At 46.0% G+C, this 26,889-nt stretch overlaps 3 protein-coding genes across 8 annotated transcripts; 1 reads left to right on the top strand and 2 right to left on the bottom strand.

Moving 5' to 3' along the window:
- Window positions 1-1,870: 1,870 nt before the first annotated feature.
- On the bottom strand, window positions 1,871-10,634 carry ECD (ecdysoneless cell cycle regulator). The gene is made up of 13 exons (XM_027711049.2): window positions 10,330-10,634; window positions 9,789-9,906; window positions 9,372-9,459; window positions 8,538-8,716; window positions 7,687-7,882; window positions 6,703-6,831; window positions 6,423-6,548; window positions 5,927-6,012; window positions 5,045-5,151; window positions 4,492-4,669; window positions 3,944-4,011; window positions 3,647-3,867; window positions 1,871-3,146 (listed from the first exon to the last, which is right to left on the bottom strand). Exons 1-13 carry the CDS (start codon window positions 10,622-10,624, stop codon window positions 2,928-2,930), a joined length of 2,010 nt encoding a protein of 669 aa, XP_027566850.2. The 5' UTR covers window positions 10,625-10,634; the 3' UTR covers window positions 1,871-2,927.
- Window positions 10,573-24,911, top strand: FAM149B1 (family with sequence similarity 149 member B1). Of its 2 annotated transcripts, XM_027711051.2 has the most exons (15): window positions 10,573-10,727; window positions 12,005-12,109; window positions 12,226-12,337; window positions 13,284-13,426; window positions 14,057-14,176; window positions 14,763-14,933; window positions 15,863-16,050; window positions 16,329-16,459; window positions 17,010-17,063; window positions 17,485-17,597; window positions 17,903-18,097; window positions 18,986-19,112; window positions 19,437-19,562; window positions 20,026-20,107; window positions 21,237-24,911. In XM_027711051.2, exons 1-15 carry the CDS (start codon window positions 10,693-10,695, stop codon window positions 21,308-21,310), a joined length of 1,776 nt encoding a protein of 591 aa, XP_027566852.1. In that variant the 5' UTR covers window positions 10,573-10,692; the 3' UTR covers window positions 21,311-24,911. The 2 variants fall into 2 exon arrangements, with proteins under 2 accessions (XP_027566852.1, XP_027566853.1); XM_027711052.2 differs by lacking the exon at window positions 17,010-17,063.
- DNAJC9 (DnaJ heat shock protein family (Hsp40) member C9) lies at window positions 12,188-26,889 on the bottom strand. Of its 5 annotated transcripts, none has more exons than XR_005565236.1 (8): window positions 26,626-26,889; window positions 25,446-25,583; window positions 25,066-25,320; window positions 24,299-24,382; window positions 23,769-23,896; window positions 17,463-17,578; window positions 15,968-16,146; window positions 12,188-12,366 (listed from the first exon to the last, which is right to left on the bottom strand). XR_005565236.1 is itself a non-coding variant. In XM_039385893.1 (6 exons), exons 1-5 carry the CDS (start codon window positions 26,803-26,805, stop codon window positions 23,777-23,779), a joined length of 777 nt encoding a protein of 258 aa, XP_039241827.1. In that variant the 5' UTR covers window positions 26,806-26,889; the 3' UTR covers window positions 21,153-23,309; window positions 23,769-23,776. The 5 variants fall into 5 exon arrangements, 2 of the variants coding, with proteins under 2 accessions (XP_039241827.1, XP_027566863.1); XR_005565237.1 differs by having other exon boundaries at window positions 15,968-16,075; XR_005565238.1 differs by lacking the exon at window positions 15,968-16,146.

The raw sequence follows: 26,889 nt of genomic DNA, 5'->3' as shown, positions 1-26,889 counted from the left end.
GGAGCTGCACAAACAGTCACTAAAAATGCTTTTCCACCGCTGCAACTCCCACGTGCCTGGAGATGACTGTCATTCCCGAGGTGTTGGGAAGGCAGGGCAGCAGGCAGGTGTCCTGCAGGGAGGTGGTTTCCCATGGCAGCAGGGAGGCTGCCATGCACTCACACCTCAGGGATGCTGAGAGCAGTTCATTTGCACAGGGGTTCCAGGGCTCCTGAGACTGTTCCAGAAAGCTTCTCAGTGGCAAGAGTGGCAACAGCCAAAGTGCCCAGGTATCCAGAAGAGTTTAAATTGGTCTCTGCCGTGCCCCCGGGGTTAGTTTTGATCTCATATATGGAAGATGAAAGATCCACTATCTGTTTTCTTGCTTTAAATCTACCACTCAACAACTAAACAGGCTTCAGGGGTGAAGCTCGAAGAAGAAAACCACATTGCTGGGAAGGGTCACAAGTTCCAGGATGAACAAGGCTACACAAAAAGGCAGCTGCTCAAGTGAGCAAAGTGAGTAAATTGTGTTGGAATGCACTTCCAGTCAAACTGCTTTGGAATATAATGAAAACTTTGATAGCAATCCGTTGAAAGGGAACCACGCTGCACTTGTCTTCCCTAATTAATTCCATCAGGCCTCCCTCACTAAAAACACTCCCAAAATTAAAAGCAGAGATGCCTCATATGTTACTTCAAAGCAGTGAAGAGGCAGCATGGAAATGCTTATCCTTGGATGGCAAACTCTCCTGTGAGCGATTCCAGAGCCTTGAAGGCCTTCACTGTGAAGCTGCTAATCAAATGTAAATAGCTGGAATAGAAACCACAGTCTCACTGATGGAGAAGTGAGATTATCCAACCACCAAGATCAGCTGAAGTGCTTCCAAAAGAGCAGCTTTGTTCTGAACATTAATTGAGAAGTTTTCTTCACATACTACAACAGAAAAGTCCTTCCTTCTGTTTCGACCTTTTGTGTAGTACCAGAGAGTGGAATGTGATCATCTTCTTGAAACTCAATTATTTTTACAGTATCTAACTTTGATTTAAGTACTCATCAGTGGAGACTTTTCCCAAGTACCTTCCCTGCTCAGACATAAGCCCTTTTCAAGGCTCAGGTACATCTGTTTTCCATGATTAACCACTGGCTCTCCATGTCTGCTGGATCCCAGAAGTCCTGTTAGCCTGAGTGTCCCAGTGTAATTTGTCTAACTGGATCTGCAGCCCACCTTGAACTTTAGCAGCATCTTTCCCATTCTTGCTGTCCATCTCTAATCCCTATCCCATTTGTCAGCATTCTCCCCAAGCTGCTGACGAAGTCAGTGACACAACATCAGCAGAGGACAGGTGTGGAGGCAGCACATCCAACCCTTCAACCACGTTTCACGTGCAGAATCTCCAATATTTATCTTATACTGGAGCACTTTACCAGCTTTTTGTCATCTGCAAAAGCAAGCAAGCATTTGGAAAAGGAGAAACCCGGGAGCACAGGTCAGCAGAAGCTGGGAAGCCAAGCAGCCACTGTACCTTGTCGAGGTCCTGAATTTCAGTGAAACTATGCCAAGCTGTGCCAGAATTTTCCGTGCATTGGTTGTCATGGCAGTCAGGCACAAACTCAGCATCCAGCAAGTGTCCAAGCCCTACATGGAAACAACTTGTGCTACATTCTGCTTTGGCAATTAAAATAATGCCAACACTTGACATTAAAAAAAAATAAATATTAAGCCAAAGAATTCAACTAATTGTATTCCAATATTTAGACCAGTAATAACATTAATAATAATAATTCAGTCCTCTAAAAGCAATCAGGTTTCAGGGTCAGTCAGGCTTTTGTATCATTGAATACTATGTTTGAAAAAACCCAACACACAAACAAACAACAAACAAAAACTCAACCAATGAGCTTCTCTTCTACCAGTTCAGGCACTTGATTAATTCTTGAATTAAAACAAACAAACAGCTTGATTCAGACCTGGCAGGACTGTGTTCTTACTGCCTGCAAATCGAGAATTTTAATTCAAATGTATCTTGTTAAAGGTAAAGTCGTCATATCTAGAATAGATTTCTGATTCCATGTGAAAGCAACACGCTGCACACGCCCTCCAGCTACATTTTCACTGGAAAACAAACCTAAACTGTTCAGCCTGTCCAGCTCACACACAGCTACTGCTGGCGTGATGCCAACATCCAGCAATAATGGAATTCGGAAAATGCCCAATTGTGAAAATGCTTTAACTCCAAGAACTTCTGATACTGCACTGAGGAAGTCCTGCATACCTTCAAAGGAAAAGAAAAAAAACGTCTCCAGTCACCAAGTTGTATTTCTGCTTTTACTGAAATAAAACTCAAAAAATACTTCTAGCCAATATTTACATATTTGATCCAATTACTCTGCAAACCCTCCTGGTTAATGAGGTCCAGACTCTTACAGTAATTATCAGAAGTTCTTACAATGAAGCACTGTGCTTTTGGGAAGGATCAAATGTCTGCTGAACATTTAACCAGCGTTCCCAAGTCCATGAGATGTTCCTGTAACACGGTATTTCCCCAGCTGCCCCTGAAGGCAGCAGCATTTTCAGAACACAAACTGCTTTCCAGATACTGAAACCACCCTGTAACAGGTAAAAGGGCATTTTATAATGATGGCAGATCGGATCATTGGTTTGAAAAATCCAAGACAGGTTTTGTAATAAAAGTCTCATTCAGGTCCCAACATCATTTCTCAGTTTTCCGTGTTAGCACTGGAAAGCTCTGATTTCCACCTTAGCATCCAAACAGAAGGCTTTTGCAGGCAGATTCACTTTGCATCTCTGAAGTCACACACAATGCATAAAATGCCCTAAGTTAAAACCTTTTGTGTCTTCTTCCACACCCTGCTGGTCTGTCTGTGCTTCATTTCTCCACCAGCCACGTCTTCTCAGTTCATACAGTCTCTCAAACCGTGCTGCTCAACTGCTGGAGCCACAACGATCTGTGTTTTCAGGTAAATACACTCCCATGCTCTGTAAAATGTTGGAGGTGGGTCCTGCCAGGCCAGCCTGAGCACTGTAGGATTCCAGCAGGTTGGCTACCAGGTTCATATCCACATCAACTGGTGCCAAATCTGGGTCTTCAGCTCCACAGCCAGGGCCAGCACTCTCAGATGGAGCTGCTTTAACAGAACTTGCCTACAGCAAGTACAAAGTGAAAGTTTTATCAAACTGCATAAACAGATTAAAAAAAAAAAAAAAAAGAAAATCCGCGAGGGAAAAGAAACAAGGAAACAATTCTGCAGCCAACAAAGTCCAGCACATTCCACAGTCTTGACAGACAGGAATTTAGCCACCAAATGCTCATGCCAGCTAAAAATCATCACTGTCCACTACACACTCTAAGCTCCAAGGGAAGGACAGAAAGCGTTGCTGAGTCCTGGCTCAGCTTCCTATGGGAGCAAACTACCACAGGAACTCACAAGTTAAGCTGCAGCTGCTCGCCTCACTACTGAAAACAGGGAATGAAACTAAGTCTTGGAAAAGAGGTGCAAGTTAAAGCTTAAAATGCACTATTATGGTGCAACCACAGCATGTTTTGCTTGCACGTGGGAAGGTTTTTGATCAGCACATTTCCACTTTTCTACTAAAGCTCTCGAAATCCCCATACTACAAACTGGAGCTCAAGGCAAACTCACCCCTTTCTTTTGGGTGGTGAAACTTTTCCCAACATTGGTCTGTGCCAGCTCACGGTCCATCTGATCCATGTAGGACTTGAGGCTGCCTATGAGCTCATCAGGTGATACCTTCTGGTCCTGCCCTTCATTTCCAGCACTTGAGTCTTCATCATCCTCGTCCGAGAAACCAAACTCCTCCTCTTCATCCAGGTCATCAGAATCCAGCTCCTCTGAGTCTGCCCCTGGGTATGATTTTGTGTCAGTACAGACAGCAAACATGTCAGCAGTGATTTGTTTCAAACAAAGAAGCAATCTCACCTAAAATTCTGTCTAAGGCTTTTGTAAAAGAATCTACGTCAAAGGTAACGTGGGATTCGTCAGATGACCTGAAATATAAAAGCATTTTTAAATAAATAAAGCTTTTATGCCTGCCTAAGCCCAACACGGGTATAATGGCACAGTGATTTCTGTCAAGCCCAGATTAAAGTTGGGACATTTGAACTGATGGTCTTAGAAGTGCTCAGAAGTTTGAAGCCTCTATGGGTTAGAAACGAAACAGTGGGTGGAAGAATTCCTGGCATGAAAGAGAAAAATTTTAAAGACCACAAAGCCAAAATAAGTAAGAGAGTGGCAGAAAATAGCTCAGCTTCCAGCATTTTTACCTGCACCAGTGTTGGAGTGGTCACCAAGCTGGTTTAAGAGCAACTCTGTATATTCACTATTCCCATAGGTTTGTTTTTCCCATGGGCAGGCCTCTGCCAGCAGAACACTTTCAAACCCTGATTCTCTACATCCCAGAATCAACCAAAGGGCTGCAGCACAGTGAAACTCCCCACACCTGACAGCAAACTCAAAACCACCCCTACCATGGCATTTCTGCTCCTTCGTGTGTGGAGACTTTGGACACAAAGGCCTTCATGCTCTCAGCAACTGCTTCCAAGTCGTATTTCTGCTCTTCCTCGTTTGCGGAAGGGAGGGACTCATTTCCTGCCTCCTTCAGCATCTGATCCAGAGCATCTGGTGTAATATCCAGCCAACTGTCATCTGAAGGAACACAGGACAGATCTGTTACTCAAACCACACAGCTGAGAGCACTGCTACCATTTGGCAGCTTGTTTTTGCACTGGTAAGCTTTTGGGCTGCCTCTGGGTCACATAAGGCAGTGAGAGGCTGAGGAGAGCTGAGAATTCATTTCACTGCTTTAACACTCTGCTTTGCATGAAGCTTCAAACTAGTCACAGAGAATCCTTCTGCCACTAAACGAAGGAAGAAAGACTTATGCTTTAAAGGGAGAGCCAATCCAATATTTAGTCTTAATGAAAGTTGGATTGGCTCTCCCTTTATAGCCATGAACATTCCCTCTCTCCCCCCACAAATAATCATGATAGGAATAATCCCCCCTTCCCCAGTCCAGCTCACCATCCTCTGGAGGAAGACAAGCCGCTTCTCTCTCAAATTCCTTCAAATCAATGGGTGTTGTCTGTAGCAAGGCCAAGATTTCATCCCCTGGGCTCACTTCAACAGAGCTAGAAGGAAAAAGAAAAAAAATCAATTTATTGAAATGGATTCAATGGCATCACATGCTTTACATTCAGGTTTTCACTCAAATTCTCCATTTTCACTTCTGGGCAAACCTGTCAAAAGGTAAGTGAGCCTGGGGGAAGTACCAGAATACTACACACAGCATTTGCCAAAACAAGACACAGTCAGTTGCTGTAATTTGTAGCTGATGGCTCCAAAGCCCACTTCTTGTGTTTCCTTTTCTTTATATTTATTTTGCCTTGGTAAATATGAAGATTGCCAGATCCCAAACAGCACAGACTGGAAACTCAAAAAACTAACAGTCCAGATATTATGAGCTGGCAAACCCTCAGCTATTTTTGTAATGATTTGTTTCTTGGATTTGATCTTTTGGAGCAATGTACAGCCAGCTGCCTGTCTTGAGTAGAGGAGACAGATTACTCCAGATTTATTATTCACTGGGACTGCTTTTCAATGAAACTTTTATACACTTTCCATAGTCAACCAAGCAAATAATGCTTGTCAGTCACCTCTTAACCCACTTGGAAGGGCTTAACACTTTACAAAACCAAGATAAATAGTTACCCAAGCAAAAACCTCTACTAGTAGCAAGTATTCTAGAGGAATACTGCTCCCAGCCAGAGCACCACAGCACTGTACACTGGCAAATGTACAATGGAGAAACGGGCTCAGGTTTTCTGTAACAGGAACTTGAGAAGGTAAGTTAAAAGTATTTGTAGGCACTGTGTATGACACTCATGAATTTCAAGCAGCTCTTACCTTTCTGGAGTGGTAACAGATTGCTGGAAATAATCCTCTGCCATATGCAAGAGTTCTGAGTACTTGGCAGACCCTTCCATTTCTCCCTGTCACAAGGATGAGCACACACACACACAAAATTACACGGGCCCACAGAGATTTCTGGTGTTATGTATGGATCATCAGGAACACTGAATTCTAGAGGCACGCAAATGAAAGGTAAAGCAGTGAAATCAGACTTCACACAACCGTATCGTGATTTCCTTCACTCAAGTGTATCTCTCCCCTTTATTCAGATGAATGAATTCATCCACAAATCCTGCTTTTTCCTTATTCATTTCCAAAAGAAATTAATTTCAAAAGGGGAACAAACTGCATGTAACACCTTTAAAGACATTAATTCATTTTCCATAGAAAGAAGCATTAGATTTCCTGCCCTGCTGCAACTACTTACACAAGTTCAAGAGCTAAAACATTTTTATTGGAATGTTTATAAGACACAGACACACAACTTCACCTTGAAATAATCCTTTTCCTTCAGGCTCCTGAGGAATCTCTCCCACAGGGGACCACTGAGCACATTTCTCTTGGAATCAGGAGATACTTTGCTGCTCTTGGAGCACAAAATTTCAAAGCCATGAGCCTGTATAAGAGATGTAAAAACAAGGAGGTTCTCAAGGTGTAGCAAACTTTGCTCACAGTTTTCTGGACGAGCAGGCAACTCAAAAAGCAAAGAGTCATTCCCTGGACGTACATAAACAGGCAAACTAAGCACAAAATGCATAAGAAATCCTCACCAGCTTCATGCCCAGTTCATGGGCTCTGTACTGAGGGTGAGCTGGGGCGGGCAGTGTGTATCCACTGCGTCTGTCTGGAACAAACTTCTGCTGCGCCAGCTGTGCATACAGACACCGTGTGAAGGTAACCTGGAACAGCCAGAGCAGAACAAAACCACTCACTGCGGCGTGACTGGGTCGTGTACAGGCAGCAGCTTTCCACCAGGCTCCTCTAAATCGTGTTTTAAGGCACCAGCATTACGGACAACACCTGAGACCGCATTCAAACACATCCGAGGTACGTTTTTCTAAGATATGTTGCTTTTCAGGTCTTACAAAGTATATTCCAAGTTGACATCCCTACATAGACATGAGCTTCCATCAGTCTAAATACATTAGAAAAGACCCTAAGTATTCAGTATTCACACCAACAAGGTGCATTTCAAAAAACTGCAAGGGCTTTTTTCTGTTAATGAAACCAAAGCTGAGATTTCAGGAACAGTCTAGAAAACTAAAATTTGATTGCAAAGCTTCTTTTCAGGAGTCTAGGGGTATAACAATGTCAGAAAATGTATCAGATACGACACAAAGCTCATGGAACACTTCATAAAGTGCGTGAGCACAGCTGACAAGCTGAGAAGCCTTGGCATGAACAGCTGGGGGTAGTTAGCAGCAACTCCTGTTGGCTGGCAGTGCTGTCAAACTGCTCTGAATACAGAAGGGGATCAGTTTATTCAGCGAGCATTTCAGCAGAGGGATTATTAGCACAACCTCCCGTTTCAGAAACATTTACCTCCTGCTTAGCCCTTTGAAAGCCCGGCTGTGTCAACGTGAAGGCACACAAGCTATTAACGTAACAAACTGGAAGTTATTAAAAGTTCATAAAAAAATAAACAAACCAGAAAACATCCTGCTGTAAAAACTAAACGCGCGTATTTACACCACTGCCCACAGAGCCCCTGCCAGTCACAGAAGCGAGCTGCCACGCTGATTTGGGTCACTGACCACGGTCATCACGCGCTGGTCCGCAGGGAAGGTCTGGAAAGGGCGACGACAGGCCCGTAAATCCGCCGGCTCCCGCAGGTAGAAGGCCTGGACTGCGGCGGCCACCAGGGACGGGCGCTGCCGCAGCACCGCCGCGACGCCCGCCGGCACGTAACACCGGGCTCGGTGCAAGCAGGCCTGGAGCTTCTCGGGATACCTGGTGTCACACAACAGCACAGAGTCAGTGTACTGCCAGCCCAAACCACTCCTTTGTCACTGTCAGTCCCATTCTCACTGCAATACTGACCCGTGTTATTCTGAAGTTAAAACTCGCCTGGAATGGCTGCTTCTGTAACAGATGTAATATCCCACACACATACACACTAATGCCCACATTGGGGAGTCACTGAGAACTGAGCTAACGTATTCAGCTATACAGTGTCCTTCACCACACCCAGTGTGGAACTCATCTGGCTCACACTGTTGCAAAAATTAATGGGCAGTGCTGTGATGCTCTGAAAAATACGCTGGTTCTACATTTTAGTTCAAATCCTCTTTTTCCTCCTGCAAAGGGGTCCCAAAGGCTCACAGAACTCTGAGATTTTTCAGTACAAGAAGGATGGGAAGGAAGAATAACTTGTCATTGCCAGGTGTGGAGTCATAGCAGTGAACCAGTTTCAGAGCCCCCAGATCACAGTCTACAGGACACTGATCCCCCTCTTCCCAAGAATGCCACAGGAAAACCTCTAGCTGGTGGTTTCTGGAAAGGAATCGACTTTATCACTTTATCTATCAGGGAAATCTTTAAACCCCAGACAGCCCAGTAATCAAAACTTACTGTGGCAGAAGATCAAAATAAAACACCCACATACCCGTCAATGCGTTTGTACACGGCAGCTCTGATGGGCTCTGCAGCCAGGAACTCCTCAGAACGGGTGGATAACAGTGCCAGTGCCTCTGAGACTGTTGGACAGGGAGCAGACAGGTCCCATTCCTGCTCCCCAGGCTCTGCCAGCGGAATGATGTGCAGCTCTCCTTTGTAAAAGAACACCTGGCAGAGGGGAACGTTCCCGTCAGAACAGGCACACACTGAGCTATGGGAAACTTAATTTCACATACAAAATGCATTTGTTTGAACATAGGGAATACTGCAGTACAAATAAATAATATGGGAAGCAGTATAATCTAAAAATGCATTTGAGATGCTAGCGACCATGACCCAAACAGTGAATAAAAACCCCTATTTTAACTTCAACAAGTTTGGTCAAATGTATCTTGTTTCCTTAATAACAGTAATACCGAAAGTTTCCCTTCAACCAGAGATTTGCTTCAGGAGAATCAGCATAACCTAATTGCTGAAAAATTCCCTACACACTCACTCTACATAACATTCTGCAAGAGCACAGGGATCCAAATCAAGTGTGAAGAGTTCCCAGTCGTTAAGTCTCTCATTCAACAACCACAGCAAGCACAAAGCAGCTCATTAAAACTAGAATGAAAAGAGACTGTACTAAAAAAACCCCATGCTGTTGATTAAAACAAGTCTTGAGCCCTGAGTAGAAGTTTATTCACTAGTAAGGGACAGACAGCACTTTGGATTTTCAGAAGCAGTCAGACCACTTGGCTAGAGGTGCAAGAGAAGATTCCAGCTGCTACATAAAAGACCACCATGAGCCACTTGCCAAATGTACAGAAGTTTTACTCACCCTGTTTTCGCTATTCTCAGGATTCAGCCACTTTGGGAGAAAATCAGCTGCTTCTATCAGGAGAAACTCTCCATCGTTGTCATCGATCCTGGCCAAGGAGAAATCGGTTTCTTAAAAGGGAAAGCCTTGCAGAGCACAGTAATGTGCTCCTAAATCCATGTCTGCTGGGTTTCTTTTTAATACTCATAGAATCATAGAATGGCTTAGGTTGGAAGGGACCTTAAAGATCATCTGGTTCCAACACCCAGCCATGGGCAGGGACACCTTCCACCAGACCAGTATAATAAGAGTCCCCAAGCAGCCTGGCCTTGAACGCTTCCAGGGATGGGCAATGTTAAGACAGGACCTTCAAAGCAAAGGCACTACCCCTTCACTCTCCCCCTGAAATTCTGGGCACCTCGGCAGGACCTGCCCTACCTGGCTGCCAGCCCTGGGAAGTCCCTGGTGATCTCCCGGACCAGGTAGACGATGAACCACTCGTCCTCCACGTTGTCCCCGAACAGGGTGGTGCCTCCGATGTGCTCCGGGATCCCGCCTGCACGGGGGGCAGAGACAGGAGAGGCGGCTCAGCAATCCCATACCCAGGAACTGCCCAGAGACGGTGTGTGTCCCTCACTGGGGCTATTCCAGAGCCGTCTGGACCCACTCCTGTGCTCTGTACTCTGGGACGGCCCCGCCAGAGCAGCGAGGTTGGACCAGATGCCCCACTGCCGTCCCTTCCAGCCTGACCCGTTCTGGGGATTCTGTGAACCCGCTGGGTCCCTCTTACAAACTCCTGGATACACCTGACAGGCCTGGCCGGGGCACCCTTCATACACCGGCTCCCCCCTCACACACCGGCTCCCCCCTCACACACCGGCTCCCCCCTCACACACCGGCTCCCCCCTCACACACCGGCTCCCCCCTCACACACCGGCTCCCCGTCGCACGCTCCCCCCGGTCCCGCTCCCGGGCTCACCCCTGGCCGGCTCGTAGCGCAGGCGGAACGGCTGCCGGTGCCACACGTAGGCGGCCAGGAGCGGGGCGAGCCGCACCAGGGCCGCCTCAGCGCAGCGCCGCAGCAGCGCCTGCCCGCCGGGGCCCGGCGCGAACAGGCGGTACCGCACCGCGTCCTCGGGCAGCGCGGGCCGGCCCAGCGGCCCCACCACGGCAGCCCGCCCGAGCGGCTCCATCGCGGCAGCCCGCCCGAGCGGCTCCATCGCGGCAGCCCGCCCGAGCGGCTCCATCGCGGCAGCCCGCCCGAGCGGCTCCATCGCGGCGCGGCCGCGCTCCGCCCCCGCGGGAGGAGCGGCGCGATGGCGGCGGGGCGGCGGCGCTGAGGATGATATCGCGATACGCGCGCAAACCGGTGCAGCCGTGAGTGGCCCCGCTCCCCCGGGCCCCATCGCCATCCCGGCCCCGCTCCCCGTCCCCGTCCCTGTCCCTGTCCCCATCCCCGTCCCTGTCCCCATCCCCGTCCCTGTCCCCATCCCCATCCCCGGCCCCGGCCCCATCCCGGCCCCGCCGCAGACAGGGCCCCGCCAGGGCCCGGCCGCCGCGCGTGTCCCCCCGCGGCACCCCCGGGACACAGCGCGGTTAAATCCCTGCTCTGCCCTTCCTGGTGTCCCTGGCCCAAGAGCAGCGTCGGTTCTGACTGACTTGGTTGCTTTTGTGCCGTTTGATTTAATTTAATTCGCCTCCGGGGACAGCGACATTGCCTCTGCGCTCGGGGAGCTGCAGCGCAATTCACAACGTTTTTAGTTTAAAGGAGGACGTTTCAAAGTGAGGACCCTGCTTATAATATATAACTATTCTTAAATATAGTACTATAACGACAGTTCTGATACCTTAAATGTAAACCTTCGGTAACAATAATTTTGGGTCAGTTCTGACCCAATTGATATGCTGGCCTTTTTTTTTTTATGTATTTGTATTAAACAAACGTGTATTTAATTGTATTTAATTTGTATTGAACAAATATATCCATTTTGGAAGTTAGTGACTTATCTACAGCCTTTTTATGTTTAATTCTGCCATTTCTGGCCAGCAGAGAAATGACAGGAGAGAGAAGTTCTCTGTTTAAGCATCATTCAGCTGCTGTTTGAGACAGGGCTTCTGCCCTGCATTGGTACTTGTTGTCTCCAATTAATGCTACTTTTCTTGTCTCTCTCTCCTTGACATCTAAAGTTTGACAAAACGAAAAACTACCAAAAATTATTCCTCCCAACTTGCCAGTGCATGTTCCATAGAATCACAGAATCATTAAGGCTGGAGAAGCCCTCTGAGATCAAGTCCAACCATTAACCCAGCACCACCGTGTTCCTCACTAAACCGTGCTCTCAAGTGCCACACCCACATCCTTTTAAACGTTTCTAGGGACAGTGACTCCACCAAGGCCTGCTCCAATGCCTGACCACCCTCTCCACAAAGGAACTTTTCCTAATATCCAACCTGAACCTCCCCTGGTGCGACTTGAGGCCGTTTTCTCTGGTCCTTACCTAAAGCCTTAGTAACAAGAATTAGCCTTCTAATAGCAACAGGTGCATGCGCACTCCTTGAAAAGCAGAAAAGAAAAACCTGTAAAACTTCTTGGGAACTCTGCAAACATTTGTTCTTGTGAGTAACTTGTCAAGTTCTGCTGGGTTTTTTTTCAGACAAGGACTCCCAAAACATGCCCTGAGGCATCACCCCCTGCCAGAGCCAGGAGTTCAGGTGTGCTCAGCCACAGCCAGGGCTGAAAACCACGGCCACGTCTCCAGGTACTGTGGGCACGTCTCTCCCAGAGCTGTTCTGGTACAGCCAGGCTTTGTTTGCTGACACACTGCATTTCTCGTTGCTTGTTTTTTGCCCACTGTTTATTTTTTGTGGGTTTCAGGGAGTCAGGAATCCGGAGGGAATCAGCTGATCATGGGAATCCAGGGACTGCCAGTGAGAGCTGTGCCGACACCTCCACTGAGGACAGCTCAGTCTTCTCTTGGGGCTACGATGTGAGTAGAACGTATCAGCCAAGCCAAACCTGCCACAGTGAGGAGAAAACTGTTCAAAATACCATGGCAAAGACATTTCAGGATAAAAATGAGGATTGGATCTGTTAATAAATCATGATAGTGATTATAAAAAGAGCATATTTTTTTCTTTCTCCCAGTTGAGAACACATTAGGCTATATTATTCAATTAGTATGGTGTACTTCCATCTAAAATTTTGGAAAAGCAAATCATTTATTGCATAAGTGTATCTACAAATGCTGTTAGTGTGGAATCCCAAACATGACTGGGTGATTTTCAGGTACTTGGTGTGAGTTTATCAAACTTCTGCATACTTGCTTCTCACAATACTGGAAGCTCCTAAACGTAATTTTAATTTAGAAAGGGTTGTTTTGTTCTCCACCTACCAAAGCCCAATGTGCTGTTGCTTTCTTGTGAGATGGGGCTGTTTAGATTTAAATGACCCCAGAACTGACCTCATTTTCTGGCTACATGAGCACATGTAACAAAGGTCCTGACCATCCCTCACTTTCACTGTTTCCCACCAGTCTGCCTTGCCTTTTGTTTTGTTGTTGTCTGTCTGTTGCAAGCCACAGATTTTCCATTGCATTAAAATATCACTGGATTTTATCCTTCCTGTTCTGATTTATGTAAATTCCTATATCTTGTAACTTAATGTAATAACACAGATATTTCAAAATGTTTTAGTAGTTTATCTGCCGTGTCAATGTAAGCTTTTTATGTGGCCACCTTCAGTCTTAGCAGCAGGGGGGAAATTATCATCTCTGGAAGGAAATGATTTAAAGTTAAAATCCTTCTATGCAGTCCTGTTAAGCTTTAAACAAATAGTTGTCTTTTTCAATTATATTAAAGAAAAATCAATTAACACCCCACCCTGCAATGCAAATACTGTTCACTAGGTGTTTACTGGATAACTTCCCTTTCTAGGAATTTGATAAAGCTGCCACACAACAAGTTCAGGAGATGTTCAGACAAATTGATGAGCTTCTCTATGAGCAGAAGGAAAATGTGCATGTGGAGGGACTGTGGGAGGAATGCCAGCAGTGGACATCCAGCTTTCCTCATCTCAGGTATTTTATGGACACACTGATGCCAATCCCCTCACAAAAAGGGTGGGGATGGACACAGTTGCTTTTAAAACATTCGTAGCAGGGGGGGTTTATGCACTTATGGAGTAGAGAGAAATAAAAAGATCACTCTGGTTATTAAAATAAACAGTCTGTTACCTCACATTTGGTTCCCTGACAGAGGTTTATGGCTATTTGCAGCTGATTTGGCCTTAACATAGCAGAGTTCTCTTAGAAAATCGGGGTTTGCTCTGTTAAGCACAGTAAATTTTCTTGTGGTGGAGCTATAAGCTTAAAATCATGTAAAACCCCTCCTCCCCTAGTTCAGCAGTCCTTATGGCTGTCTGAAAACTTACATTTTAAATCTTCATTACGTGCACTTGGAACAGTTTTGTCCATATTCGTAAGTTTTACAGTTAGCAGAGCATTAAAAAAGAAACAGGCCAAATTTTTTTTGATGTATTTACCTGGCTCAAAGCAACCTGTACCAGGGAAAACAACTGAACCAACCCCCAGGAAAACCTGCCCAGCTCCCCAGAAGAACTCTTAGGGTGTGCTGCTGCTCTGACACACTTGAGTAATCTCCCTTCCAGCACCTCCTGATGTGTGTCCCCTGTGCTTGTGCCCCGGCAGGGTTGTGGGGAGGCAGGTGGTGGTGCCCACGGATGAAGGGTATGGATGGTTCTCCAGTTCCCCTGCGGGCAGCTGGGCTCCCTCAGGTGTAAGTTCACCTCCAGAGCAGGATGCTGAGGAGTAAGTACCTGTGGCGAGCCCGGGCTGGACCGAGCTGGGAAGGTCACTTAGTTCTCTGCAGGGAACAAGGCAGTGGGAAGCAGCTTTGTCCTCTGCTGCTTAAAAATGTGCAGCCCTGACTCTTTCCTGTCAGGCTGAGTTTTGAACACAGCACACTTTATTTTCCTTTTTAACTGAAAACAGTACATTCAGAGCAGCAAGACTACGTAGCCGTGCTCGTTGCTGACTACCTTGAGCTGGTCAGTAAATAGAAATATCTTTGCTGCTGCTGACTTCTTAAGGATGTGTATGTTTTGTAGCTGGTTTTATTGCTAATCATCTGTTAAATTTGTACAGAACATAAAAAACACAAAGCACTGCGTTAGTACTATTATGATTTAATGTTTCAAAATGCTTTCTGGTTTTTTTTCCCTGAAGTTTCAAGTTCCTTAGCAAGAATTAAAAAATATCCAAAGCAACAGTTTTTACTGTAATGAATAATTTGTTGGTCTCCCTTGGCCTTAAGTACCATGCTGTCTCTCAGTTATTTGAAGTGGAATAATAACCTATTTTTATTTCTGCTTTCTGACAACTGTCACCTGTTCAGATTTAGTGTTTTTGGCAAGAAGGTCCCTCTTTTTGTTACTCCTGTTCACAAAAAGGCCGACCCTTCCCAGTCTCCGACCTTGTGTTCCTCAGAGAGTGACGAAGGGGAAGAGGAAATAATTCTCTCCGAAGGCATAGTGGAGGAATATTTGGCATTTGACTGCAGAGATGTGTAGGTATTGAATATTAAGACAGTATTAACTAGTGACCTGGGGTTCCTGCTGTATTTGATGAGTTTATTTTTTTTAATACTTTTTCCCTAGAGAACTTTCAAAGGCCTGAAGTTGCCAGGGAACTGAGAATTCTCCCTGCTCTTTTCCTAGGACAGTTTATTATTTTTTCTGAAATTTTTTGTCATCTTTCATACCATCCATTTTTGTGCCTGGTTTGAATAGTTCATTCCACTGTAACTAAGAGCTTGCATATTTCATAGAACTTGTTTAAACACCATTTATTTTTTTATATTGAGTCAAATTCATTGTTGTTTGTTATGCTGCTTTGGTTTTGTACTGTTATTTTGGGTGGAATTGTACCTTTTCCAGATTTTTCAGTGGTAATTTAAGAACTAAGAGTGGATTTGATGCTCTCCAAGAAACAATTACCACTCTTTTTTATCTTTTTGTCCCTTTACTTTATCCCACCCAACAATATGAACATATGGCCTGGGTAAGGACTCTGTGTCAGTTCCTAACTACTTAATTGGTTTTAATAATTAAAGCCACTTAGCTGCATGGACCATTAAATTTAAATTGTTACTTGTCTTGCTTTGACCAGGCCAGAGAGACATTGCTGCAGGAAATAATATCATCTCTTGTCTTCAGCATTCTGTAGTGGCATTAGATATGGAGCTTAACAATGTGATGAAGAAACATCACTGCAACTATTAATACTCATTTTTAAATAGGACTTTGATCTTATCAGTAAATAATTCATTATCTGTGAAGTATCATTTAAGAGTCATTCTGTACAGGGAAACCAGGGTGTGCAGCAATAGGTGGTTGTCTCAGGCATTTCTTATTCAGGTTGGTGGAAGATCTAAAAATAAATGCAGGAGGCAAAGGCCATGTGTCTGTGGTACAGGCAGTGCTTACATTTTCACAGGGAGGAGGAGCTGCACGAGAGGAAAAGGGGCCTGTCCTCTGGCAGACGGAAACTGGGCCTTCCTCCCGTCTCCCCATATTCCTGCACCAAGGATTCCGTGCTCACCTTCGTGTTTGATGATGTGTGGAGTGAAGTCCTGGGCTGCATGGAGGAGCTGATCTGCAGGCACTGGGAAGGGTCAGCCTCTGGTGAGGATCACAGCTCGAGTGAAGGCTGAAAAGGGGGTTTCAGGGAGTGGATTTTGCAAGGAGGCGGTGGGGGAGAGATGTACTGGGGGATGATCTCTGCAGTGGGAATAAGAAGGTAACGTTGTTGACAGTGTGAGATATGCCTTCAAAAGATTTAGCAGAACTTACCATCCAAGAGGACTCTCTCTCTCTCTCTAAACGTTTGGATTCATAGCACTGTCCACGACTAGCAGTGCCAACAGCCTGAATTGACAGGAGCTCTCTCTTGCTTTGCACAGATGATGAGAAAAATATCATAACAGTGGAAACACTCAGGGCAGGTGTCAGAAGCCCTTTGCAGCTCGATCCTCTGCCAGCCTTGTTACCTCGTGTGCCACACACGAAAATGCCCTCGGTGACCTCAAATCTGGTAAGTATTTTTAGCCCCTGCTTTGTGTAGGGATGAATCAATAGTGTTACTTCAGCAAACACACTGCAGGATGTCAGTCCCTGGGTTATGTTTAGGTACAGAACGAGTTTGGCCTTTGTGGGAATGCTGACTGTCCTTTCTAACACTTAAGTCCTTTTACTACTCAGTTGCAAGTTTTAATTCCTACTTCTCTCTTTAAAACTTAGTGGTCTATATATGTATAGGACAACCATGTTGAATAATGATGTAGTGTTTTCTATACTTTAATAATATTTGACCTCAATGAGATTGAGGACTGTGTGTGTGGGATCCTGTTCTCACCAACATCATTCATCAGGCAATAGGGGACAAATCCCAGTGCAGCTCTAAACCAGCTTTTTTTCTCAGACACTGATTTTAACTGCATAATCTGCTTTGGATGATCTGCTCCTGGAGTGGTGAGCACCAAAGGGTTACCTGTTTATTCCGTTTTAATTCAACTCTGTCCTTATTTCTCTCTCCTTTATTTCTACCCCTGCCTGTTCCTCGTGTTCCCTTACTGTGTGTGTAGTGCCCAAAACCCAGATGTGGCCGCAAAAGCAAAAAGAGAAGAAAAACACCTCATGTATGTATCCTGGAGGGATTAAAGCTCTGCTGTTTTCTGTTTTCTGTTGTTTTGGTGGGTGGAATTTGATGTTTTTCCAGATCAGTCTGTATTTGCAGATACAAAATGTGAACATGCACTCAAAATTAGCTTTGTAAAACTTCAGATTATAGTAATTGTTGGAAGATCCTGTCATGCAAGTGAGCTGCTCAGTTGGAAAATATGAAGTGTTAGGATACATTGTCTAACCACTACCATTTGCAGAAAAAAAAAAAAGGACTGCTAAGATGCTTGTCTTAGATGGAGAAATAATATAAAACTGAGCATATATCTGGATGTCATGGAAGAAATGAGTGGATTTTCTCCAAAATTATATACAAAATCTGTAAGTGTATCTCTGCCAAGCAGCAATTTACTTACTTTTTTTTTTTTTAAATTTCAGGTCAGTCTCTCTCAAGGGTCAAGTAGTGGCTCTCAGCATAATCTGAATGGCTTGATGGTGATCCAGGGGATCCAGTTACACCAAAGGAACCTGCCTGTAGTGGAGAAAACACTGTAAGAGTTACAGATCATCTGTTGTAAATAAAGTAGAGTGTTCTCACAGTGAGAGGGATTCATGAGGGATTCAGATAAATTACGAGAAAGCTCTTCTCAATTATTTCCCTGCTTGTGTGTTTATTTGTCCTCTGTGAAAAATGAAGTGTTAGGATACAGTGAAACAGTATTATAGATTATACAGTTCTGTTAAAAATGAAAACACATCGTGTCTGCCCGTGTATTTTATGATTAATGCCACACGTGGGTGAGTACTTTGGGAACGGGGCCTCGCTGACCATCTCCCTGTTGGTCTGTTTTGTCAGGGACCTGGATGACAGACGGCCGGGTTCCAGCTCCATCCTCTCCATCAGAACGTGGCCAAATCGTGCTCTGGAGCTCAGCACATCCTCCCTGTCCCGCTCGACGAGGAGGAGGAACCCCCCGCCCCGGACCCTGCACCCCATCTCGGGCAGCCAGCCCCGCCCCGGGACCCCGCGCTCCGGGGACGCGGCACGGCTGTACGTCCCACCCGCCCCTCCTGCAGGCTCACCAGTGCAGGGAGCCCAGCTGGCACCAAAAACAGGCAGATGGGCAGCAAGAACGTTGGGTTAAAGAAAGGAGCTGCCCCTTAAAGCACAGCTGCCCCCAGAAAGCTGAGGGGCTGAGGCTGGTGGTCACCGCGCTGCGATTCACTGAATCACAGACACACAGAGGTGGTTTGGCACCTCAGTCTGCCCAGTACCAGCAAAGTCAACACCACCATCTCTTCCTTCACATGGTTTTCTTTTTCTGGAGCCTGTTTGCAAGATGAATTTAAAAGTCTGCAGTTTTTGGAGGAGAAACTGCACGTTGCTATCCTAGCCCAGGCTGGGCTGTAAAGATGTTAAAACAGGTTATCTGACTGACCAAAGTGCTCTTAATGAACCCCTCAGTCACAGCTAAAACATCTTATTTTGCACATTTACAGGGACCACAGGGTATCAAGAAACAATGCAGGCTTTGATATACCTCTGTGTTCCATGTGTTGTAAATCGATGTAGTTTCCTTTCAGTTTTGTAGTTTATGTATAAACTCACTGAGCCTGTTATTTTCTTGTCACGTAGTGTTTAGAGACTAATTCCTTGTCCTTCCACAACTGATGTTTCTACTTCCAGTATTTTATGCTTCTGTTCCCTTTCCTCAGGCTTCAATCAGTCTAACAAATATTAACATCTCACCTTTATTACCATATATTTTTAAATGCAGAGAGCACTAGGAAAGTGTTTTTAAAATGTCTTCAAGCTTTTCTAAGGTGTTCTTACAGAACAGTCAGCTCCAGAAGGCCAAACAAAGTGACAGTATTATCTCTTTCCACGTGCCAAACATATAAACTGTATTTTTTTTCTCTTTTCACTGGTGCCTTTCAGTCTGACTGCACAGGAGCAGCTGACCTCCCCCTCCCCAGTGCTGCTGAACCGAAATCACCCCCTGCCCCCTATTGCCACCTCCAGCGTGGCAGAGCGTGGGAGCACCACAGGATCCCAGAGGCAAATGGTAAAGGAAACAATTCCATTTTATTACTGAATAGTCTAAAGTTGTAATCACTGCTGATCAAACTGCCAAGCCCAAAAGTCCCAATTTATTTGTTACCCTGCGACAGCAAGTCAAGTGGATGCACAAAACCCGTCCCAGCAGTTTTGACTAACAACATCACCCACAGTTGCCTGCTTAATTCTCATTCATGCCAGAATGTTTTCCTCCTCGTAACTAGGTTGCAAAACGATTCATGTGGAAAATTAGCTTTAATTCCTAGGCTGAGGATTGCCAATGTGCTGCTGCAGTGAGAAGAAGCCATAACTGTGTTACCCTTCCCTGCAGAAACCTCGAGGGAGCTCGAGTCGTGCTCACAGTGTAACGACACAAGAAGATGCTCACCAGCAGCTCCAGGAGCAGCTCCTCCTGCCTGATCCTTTCTCCAGGCCTAACACAACCAACACATCCTTGGTAAAGCATGGCAAATTACACCACATCATCCTTAATTACTGCAGAGAGTGCTTGGTGAATTAACACTAATCAATGCCCAATCTGTTTCAGTATCAAACAATAAGCACCTACTCTACTGATATCTTGTCCTATCCAACAAATTGTTTTTTATCTAAACTTTAAAAGCTACAATTTCAGCGATAGCTTTTAAATAGCTGCTTGATTAAACATCCTTGACTCAGCAGTTGTGAGAGTACACAATTTCTAAAGTCTGTTTTGAAACAGAACAATTTTCCCAGAATGTCTTTAACTGGTCCAGTGATTATTCCAAATAAGCATTAGAAAAATATATTTTCTACTCCTAAAGTTGATTTAATCCTCCTCAAAGCTTTACTTAGGCCTTTACAGCATCTTGCCAACTAGGCAAATAGTTTGTAGCTGCGTTGCAATCTTGCTGTTTACATTTTTTCCCCTGCCTTCTCAGCCAGATTCCCAGCGCCGCCGTTCCTGCACCGTTATGGATCACAGTAATCAATCCTGGACAAGCAGAGCATCAACAGGTTCAGGTATGTTCCTCAGGCACAGGATTCAGTAAGATCAAGCAAGGGGTAGGCTTTTGGGACAGGGATGCACTTCCTGCAGGGATACATTCCTCCAGGCAACTGCATCGAGGAGGTTTTTCAAAGTTCTATCCGTGTCTTTAATTTCCCATTACCCAGGTTTTATCCTGGCTGTATCCCACTCTATTCCAGAGTATGGCTGGGTGCAGTTTGGGTTTGGTTTTTTATTACCACCAAGTATTTAAAATCACTTGAGGAAGCTTAATGTAATCTGCCCCAGTGCCTCTCAGTGTCAAAGTGAAAAGCAGGAGTTGCCAACTTCAACAGAAATAGCAGCATCTACTTTATGCCCAAGGGGTTTTTCCTTCTGCTCAACTATGCAACTGAAAAAAATTGCATTATGTCCAAAAGAAACTAATTTGCACTGTATCTGGAAGGGGTTTTACTAGATCTGTACTAGATATGTATTAGATCAAGTCAAAATATATTGGAAAGACAGGAACTGTACCAGTACAATTCACATGCATCCTCTGAAATCAGAGTTGCTTGTACTGTGTCACTCCTTATGGGGCTGTCAGGATCTCCCTCAGAAAAATGTGCTGACAGGTAGGATTGAGGCTGCAACGGTGAATGGAAGCTGCAAAGGTTAAGGCAGCAAGTAAACGAGTGATTATTAGAGCATGTGAGGGGTCTTTCAGCTTGTTTAATAGCTGAATGGCCTCCTACCACTAATATAAGTGGTACAAGAGGCAATTTGAGTTTAAAAAAGGCACTAAATAGAAGTAATTTGTTTTTAAACCAGCAAGGAGGGACTCCTGCTGAAATTAAAATAAATATCTCCTCCCCCCATCAAAAAAAGCAAGATGAGCTTTATGACTGCTGTATTAACAAAATCAAATTAGCAGAACTTTATAGTCTTGAATACTGGGTGAAATATCAAGGAATACAGTAGTTCCCTACAATGCAGCAACTTGGCAAGCACAAACTTTGCCCCTTTTGGAAGTTATAAATAATGCATTAGAATAAAGAGACTAAAAAAAAGGCATTTTAATTTGAAGCTAAAGGAGATGCATTTGGTACTTAGTTTGAATACCTTTCAGAAGTGTTGAAGTTGTCCATGATCTCTGTTTATTAGGTCTCCTCCCACGTGGTTCTGTGAAAGGCCACAGTCGAAGTGGATCGGGCACAAAAAGCAGACAGGGGTTCTGAGGTGCCATGGAGAAGTGTCCAACCCATCCATCCATCCGTCCATCAACCCATCTCTGGAGAGTCATGAACCACCTCTCGTTCCCAGCAAGGTCAACGTTGTTTACAGAGAGTTTTCAAACACCCTTCCTCACAAATAGTTATTTTTATATAAACCTAAGCAGCAGCTGCCAAAGATTAGAAGGGGTACACTTAAACATTCCATTTTCTACCAGTAGAGAAAGTGATACTGCAGTGGAAGGGTGAAGATACTCCAGGAAAGCCTAACTCCTAGGAAATCCAGCAAACACTCAGTCACTGCTGTGTTCCTGTGAGGTTCTGATGGGTTCATGTCCTTACAAGGCAGGTACTGCAGAACCTGCTCATTTTTCCATTAGCTCCACAGAAGGTTGCCCAGGCCTTCCACAGAAGTAGTAATGTAAATTTTTTTAAGCTGTATTTATATATTCAAATATGTTTAAAGCAATATTGTACTAGGAAGAGCAAGCACTGCACTCGATTCTGCTTCTACAACTCAGCTTAGGCAAGTGCTGGATCCTGCAGTAGTTGCAGCAGGTATCTGGACACACGTGTGTAGCACTAAGGTAGCCAAGCAGGTGAACTGACAGCTCCACAGGTAGCAACCACTGCCTCTTCCCGAGTTATTTAACCTTACACCTCTTCCTCAGTGACTGAGGAAGGGTTAGCAGCCAACAAGAAGCCTCTAACTACAAGTAGTTTCACACACTACTGCAAGAAAATACACTTGTCTTCCTGGTGAGATATTTTATGGTGATTTCAGAGAATGGCTCAGTCTCTCCCTTTCTAAAATACCTGTAATTACAGATTTCTGCTCTCCCCAAGCCACAGATGCAATGGAGCTTTTAGCAGCTGTGTCTGCACCGTGTGACAGACGTGGAGGAGGCGTTTGCTGCAGCTGCCCTTGTGGCTCCAGATAAGACAAAAAACCCCATGAAGTACAGGCTTCTCAAAATAAGCAGTTAGTTGAAAGTCTTACTCCCAAACAGACTAAAGTGTAAAAACAAGGTGAGGATAATCACTGGCTGTACTCAAACAAACTCAGGACACTGCACAAAAACAGTTGTGTTCCTTTCTAGTCCTATTAAAGAGCACTTCTTTTCCTAATTTCCTTATTATTCTTCAAATTACTGTTCATAATGGACAAAAGCTTGTCAGTGTTCTTTAGGAAGTATCTCCCCTATCTCCCCACTCCAATTTATGTTACCTACAGAGCAGCTAATAATTTTTAATCAATATTGAAGATCTTGAGTCCAGTTGATCCAAGCATGCTTTCATCAAAAACAGGGAACTGTGCAAATGTAACTGGGTTAACTTGCCTTTGCATTTCCAGAAGGTAAAAAAAAAAGAGCAGCTCTGATCTCAATCTAAACCTCTCAAATTTGCAGAGAGAGAACCTGATGCTAACCAGAGGCCTGTACTCACCAAACCATTTCAAAATACAATTTCTCTTAACACTTGGGACTGCTGGAATATTGTACAGTGTGTCAGTTCTGTCAGGCAAACTGCAGATAAGCATCCCATTTGTATCCATGCCATTCCTCAGGGACAAAGTGAGTTTTCTGTAGCACAAGAGTTACAAAACCAGACAAATAAACTTGAATAGACTGCTGGTAATGTAATGTAGTGTTTTATAGCCTAGAGGAGTGTTTAAATGTGTGTTTAAATGAAAAAGTGAAGCAGTCTCCTCCTAAGGCCCATCTCGTGTTTTCTGTACAGATGGTTGACACCAGAGACTGATCCTGGGCTGTTATTTATTTATTCTGTGTAACAAAAGTAACCTTTAAGCCCTGTGTTATCCAACACAATGATATGCTGTACTCTCTCAGAATCAGGGTCATTTTTAGGAGCAGGCAAGTAAAGGGGAACAGAGTGACCCTCTACCTCTGGCTTCCCCCCAGGAAGCTCCCTGAATGCTGATGTTGAAGCAATGAGGGCCTTCAAAGTGCTCACCTCGTGACTCCTGAGCCTTTGAGAAATGATCCTGCAAATGGAAGTGTGCAGGATTTACTTGACTGAAATCAGGAGAATCAACACAATCAGTTTGTTTGGAACAGCTACTTAGAAAACAAGCAGAGAGAACTGGGGAAGCAACAGCACAGAACTCTGCAAAAAAACCTTCTCGTTTATTAAATCTGCAATTTTCCAAACTATATAAAACTACTGGAATATCTGAAAACCACCTGTTGAGCTGATGTGCAAAGACCTTTAAAAACAGAGGGAGGCTCGTTAGGGAAGAACTGTGTGAACAGCACACGTGGATCTCAACTGAAGAGCACCCAAAGGGTTTGAAGCAGTAGCACAGGAATGCTTTGTCTGCCTTGTCGTGCCTCCCAGTCACAGCCAGTCAGTGCACACAGCCCAGAACAGGAGCCCAGAAACAATCCCAAGTTCTCCCAAACCCACGTTTCCATACAAAATGAGACCTGGTACTTCAGCCTACATCGTTCCTTATGTCTTCCTCTTCTTGGCTGCAGTTTTCTTTCCTCCTTTCTTGGCATTATTCCCATATTTTGCTTCCAGGTGGGCGAAGAAGTCATCCATTTCCCTTTCTCGATCCCTGCTTCGGCGCTGGGGAGGGGGAAAAGAAAACCAACCAAGTTCAAAGCTTCTGTAACTTCCCAATACAGGTTATTCTATTGAAGCCTGATAGCTACATAAAATCTTGGAATATATTGAACAGGGAATACAATCTATAGAAAGTTTAGTGCCATCACTGATGCTCCCTGTCTAACTGCCTGCAACTAGAAATTAAATATTTTGAGGGCACGTGGAATAACTTTGTTAATTTTTAAAGAGACACAGGCAATAAAATCCATACCATAGTCTGTTAATTAAAGTACATGGTTAGCATTAAGGTTTTAACCTCAGGAACTCAGAAGAGTTGCAAGGATCCAAAATCAAAGATGCTCAGGGAAAACACAATTGTAAGCCAGTAACATAATTATCTGCAACAAACAGAGAGAGCCTTACTTGAATCAGCGCTTGCAAGTCATTTTCTCCACCAATGCCCAGTTCATCTTTAGTCTTTTTTGCCTCTTTAGCTTCTTTTTCTGCCTGAAAAAGCAAACAAGTTTTTTTTAAAAAAAGTATTTTGCATGTTATCTGACAAAGTCTTACAGGAGTTACCAAATGCTTTTTTTTTTTTCTTTTTGGCATCTGTGTACAAAGAACTGCAAGGAAACACAAAGGGTTTCCAGGTTTGGCCACAGATGAGGAATCAGGCAAAGGTTCCATCATTTAGCAGAGAGGGAAGTTTTTTTGCTCTTTCACAATGTTGAATGTGATGTTTGTCCCTGTTCCCCTATCTATATCTTTTTTGCCTTAGCAGATCCTACATTAAGTTAAAGGTTACTATGATGTGCATGTAACACTCTACAAAGTGTTTGGACAAGAGTCCATCTAGTCCAGAACAGTTTCACACCTGCCAAAAGTCAAGCAAAATGTATTTTCACCACTTGTTGTTTGTTTTTTTTTGTTAACTTCAGCAACTCACAGCTTTGTAGATAAATGCAGGGACATGTGTAATAAGCCATTGTGTATAATAATGAAATAAAAGAAGGGAAAAAAACCCATTTCCCAGCGATTTGAGGTGGGCTGTGATGAACACAGGTGAGCAAATGTGAACGCTGAGCAAGGTGTGGAACTCGGCAATCCCGGGACAAACCTCTCGGGAACAGCGTCGCTTATTTCTGCCGAGGGAGATAAAAACGTTGTGGTAAACAACTGACACAACCTACCCGCCTTCTTCTGGACATCTTTTTCTGCTTTGACTCCCTCACGAAGGCCTGGTAGGACGGGAGCTCCCCAGAGGCGATGGCTCGCTCGATCATTGCCTGGATCCTCGGCTCGTCCGTGTAGTCCACGCACATCACGGACTCCATGATCCGATTCATGTCACCCTTGAAGTTCAGGTACGCTGCCTTCACATCCTCCAGCTCTTCCTCTGAGTTTTTGTAGCTGTTCTCGAAGTCCTCGATCTCTTTTACGGAGACCTGGAGCAAAGAGATTACATGAGTAACTCCACGAGGTACAGGACTTGCTCACCAGAAAGATTTAAGACAGAATACATAAAAAAGAAACACTGGAGGGTTTTTCCGGCTCCCAGTGCTGCTCTCACCTTGAAGAGCAGCTGCCAGTACTCCAGCCAGTCCTTGTCTCCCTGCAGCACCTCAGCATCCTCATCCACCGTGCCGGTCTCGTCGTACAGGGCACGTTGTTTGGCGTCGCTCAGCACCGCGTACACCTTGCTCAGGATCTGCGGGACACGGGGGGGGCCGGTCATTGAGGGGGCAGTCACCTGGGGGGCATCGGGCACTCGGGGGAGCGCCCGGTCAGTCACTGGGGAGCGGGTGATCCGTCACTCAGGGGCAGGCAGTGGGTCGGTCACTGGGGAGCGGGTGATCCGTCACTCAGGGGCAGGCAGTGGGTCAGTCACTGGGGAGCGGGTGATCCGTCACTCAGGGGCAGGTGGTGGATCGGTCACTGGGGAGGGGGTGATCCGTCACTCAGGGGCAGGCAGTGGGTCGGTCACTGGGGAGGGGGTGATCCGTCACTCGGGGGCAGGCAGTGGGTCAGTCACTGGGGAGCGGGTGATCCGTCACTCAGGGGCAGGCAGTGGGTCGGTCACTGGGGAGCGGGTGATCCGTCACTCAGGGGCAGGCAGTGGGTCAGTCACTGGGGAGGGGGTGATCCGTGACTCGGGGGCAGGCAGTGGGTCAGTCACTGGGGAGCATCGGGCACTCAGGGGCAGGCAGTGGGGGACTGGGGGGGGTGATCCGTCACTCGGGGGCAGGCAGTGGGTCGGTCACTTGGGGGGCAGCAGGTGGGGGAGCGGTGGGTCAGTCACTTGGGGGGCAGTGGGGCAATCTCTTGGGGGGTGGTAGGGTGGTCACTCAGGGGATGATGGGTCGGTCAGTCACTCCGGGGAAGGTCAGTGGGTCAGTCACTCGGGAGGGTGGTGGTCAGTTGGTCAGGGTCGGTCACTCGGGGACAGTCTGTCAGTCACTTGGGGGTCCGTGGGGTGGTCACTCGGTTCGGGTGGCAGGTCAGTCATGGGGGGGCAGTGGGTCGGTCCCTTGAGGGAGGGGTGGGTCAGTCACTCGGGGTCGGTCACCTATGGGGTGGTGTGGTGGTGGGTCAGCCACAGGAGCGGGCAGTGGGTCCTTCCCTTGCGGGAGTGGTGGGTCGGTCACTCGGGGGGGGGGGTCGGTGGGTCGGTCACTCGGGGGTCGGTGGATCGGTCACCCGGGGTGTCCCGCCCGCTTTCCCGCCTTCCCGCCGCCGCCTCCCGCGCTCACCTGGAAGCGGCGCGTGGCCTCCTCCTTCTGCTCGGCCGGGACGCGGTCGGGGTGCAGGCGCAGCGAGGCGCGGCGGTACCCGCGGCGGATCTCCTGCGGGGACGCCTCCCGCCGCACGTCCAGCGCGCCGTACAGGTCCGCCGTGCCGAACACGGCCTCGCACTGCTGCGGCAGCGCCATCCCGCCGCGCCGGGACCGCCCCCACACGGCCCGATCCGCCCGCCCCGGGCCCGCGCTGCGGAGCGGCGGCTGCGCCGGGCGGGA

This window comes from Pipra filicauda, unplaced genomic scaffold (assembly GCF_003945595.2).
Source record: "Pipra filicauda isolate LSUMZ 115617 unplaced genomic scaffold, ASM394559v2 scaffold449_size645428_pilon, whole genome shotgun sequence".
Classification (NCBI taxonomy): Eukaryota; Metazoa; Chordata; class Aves; order Passeriformes; family Pipridae; genus Pipra; species Pipra filicauda.
Note: the sequence above shows the minus strand (reverse complement) of the source record. Positions and strands in the feature narration are given on the sequence as shown.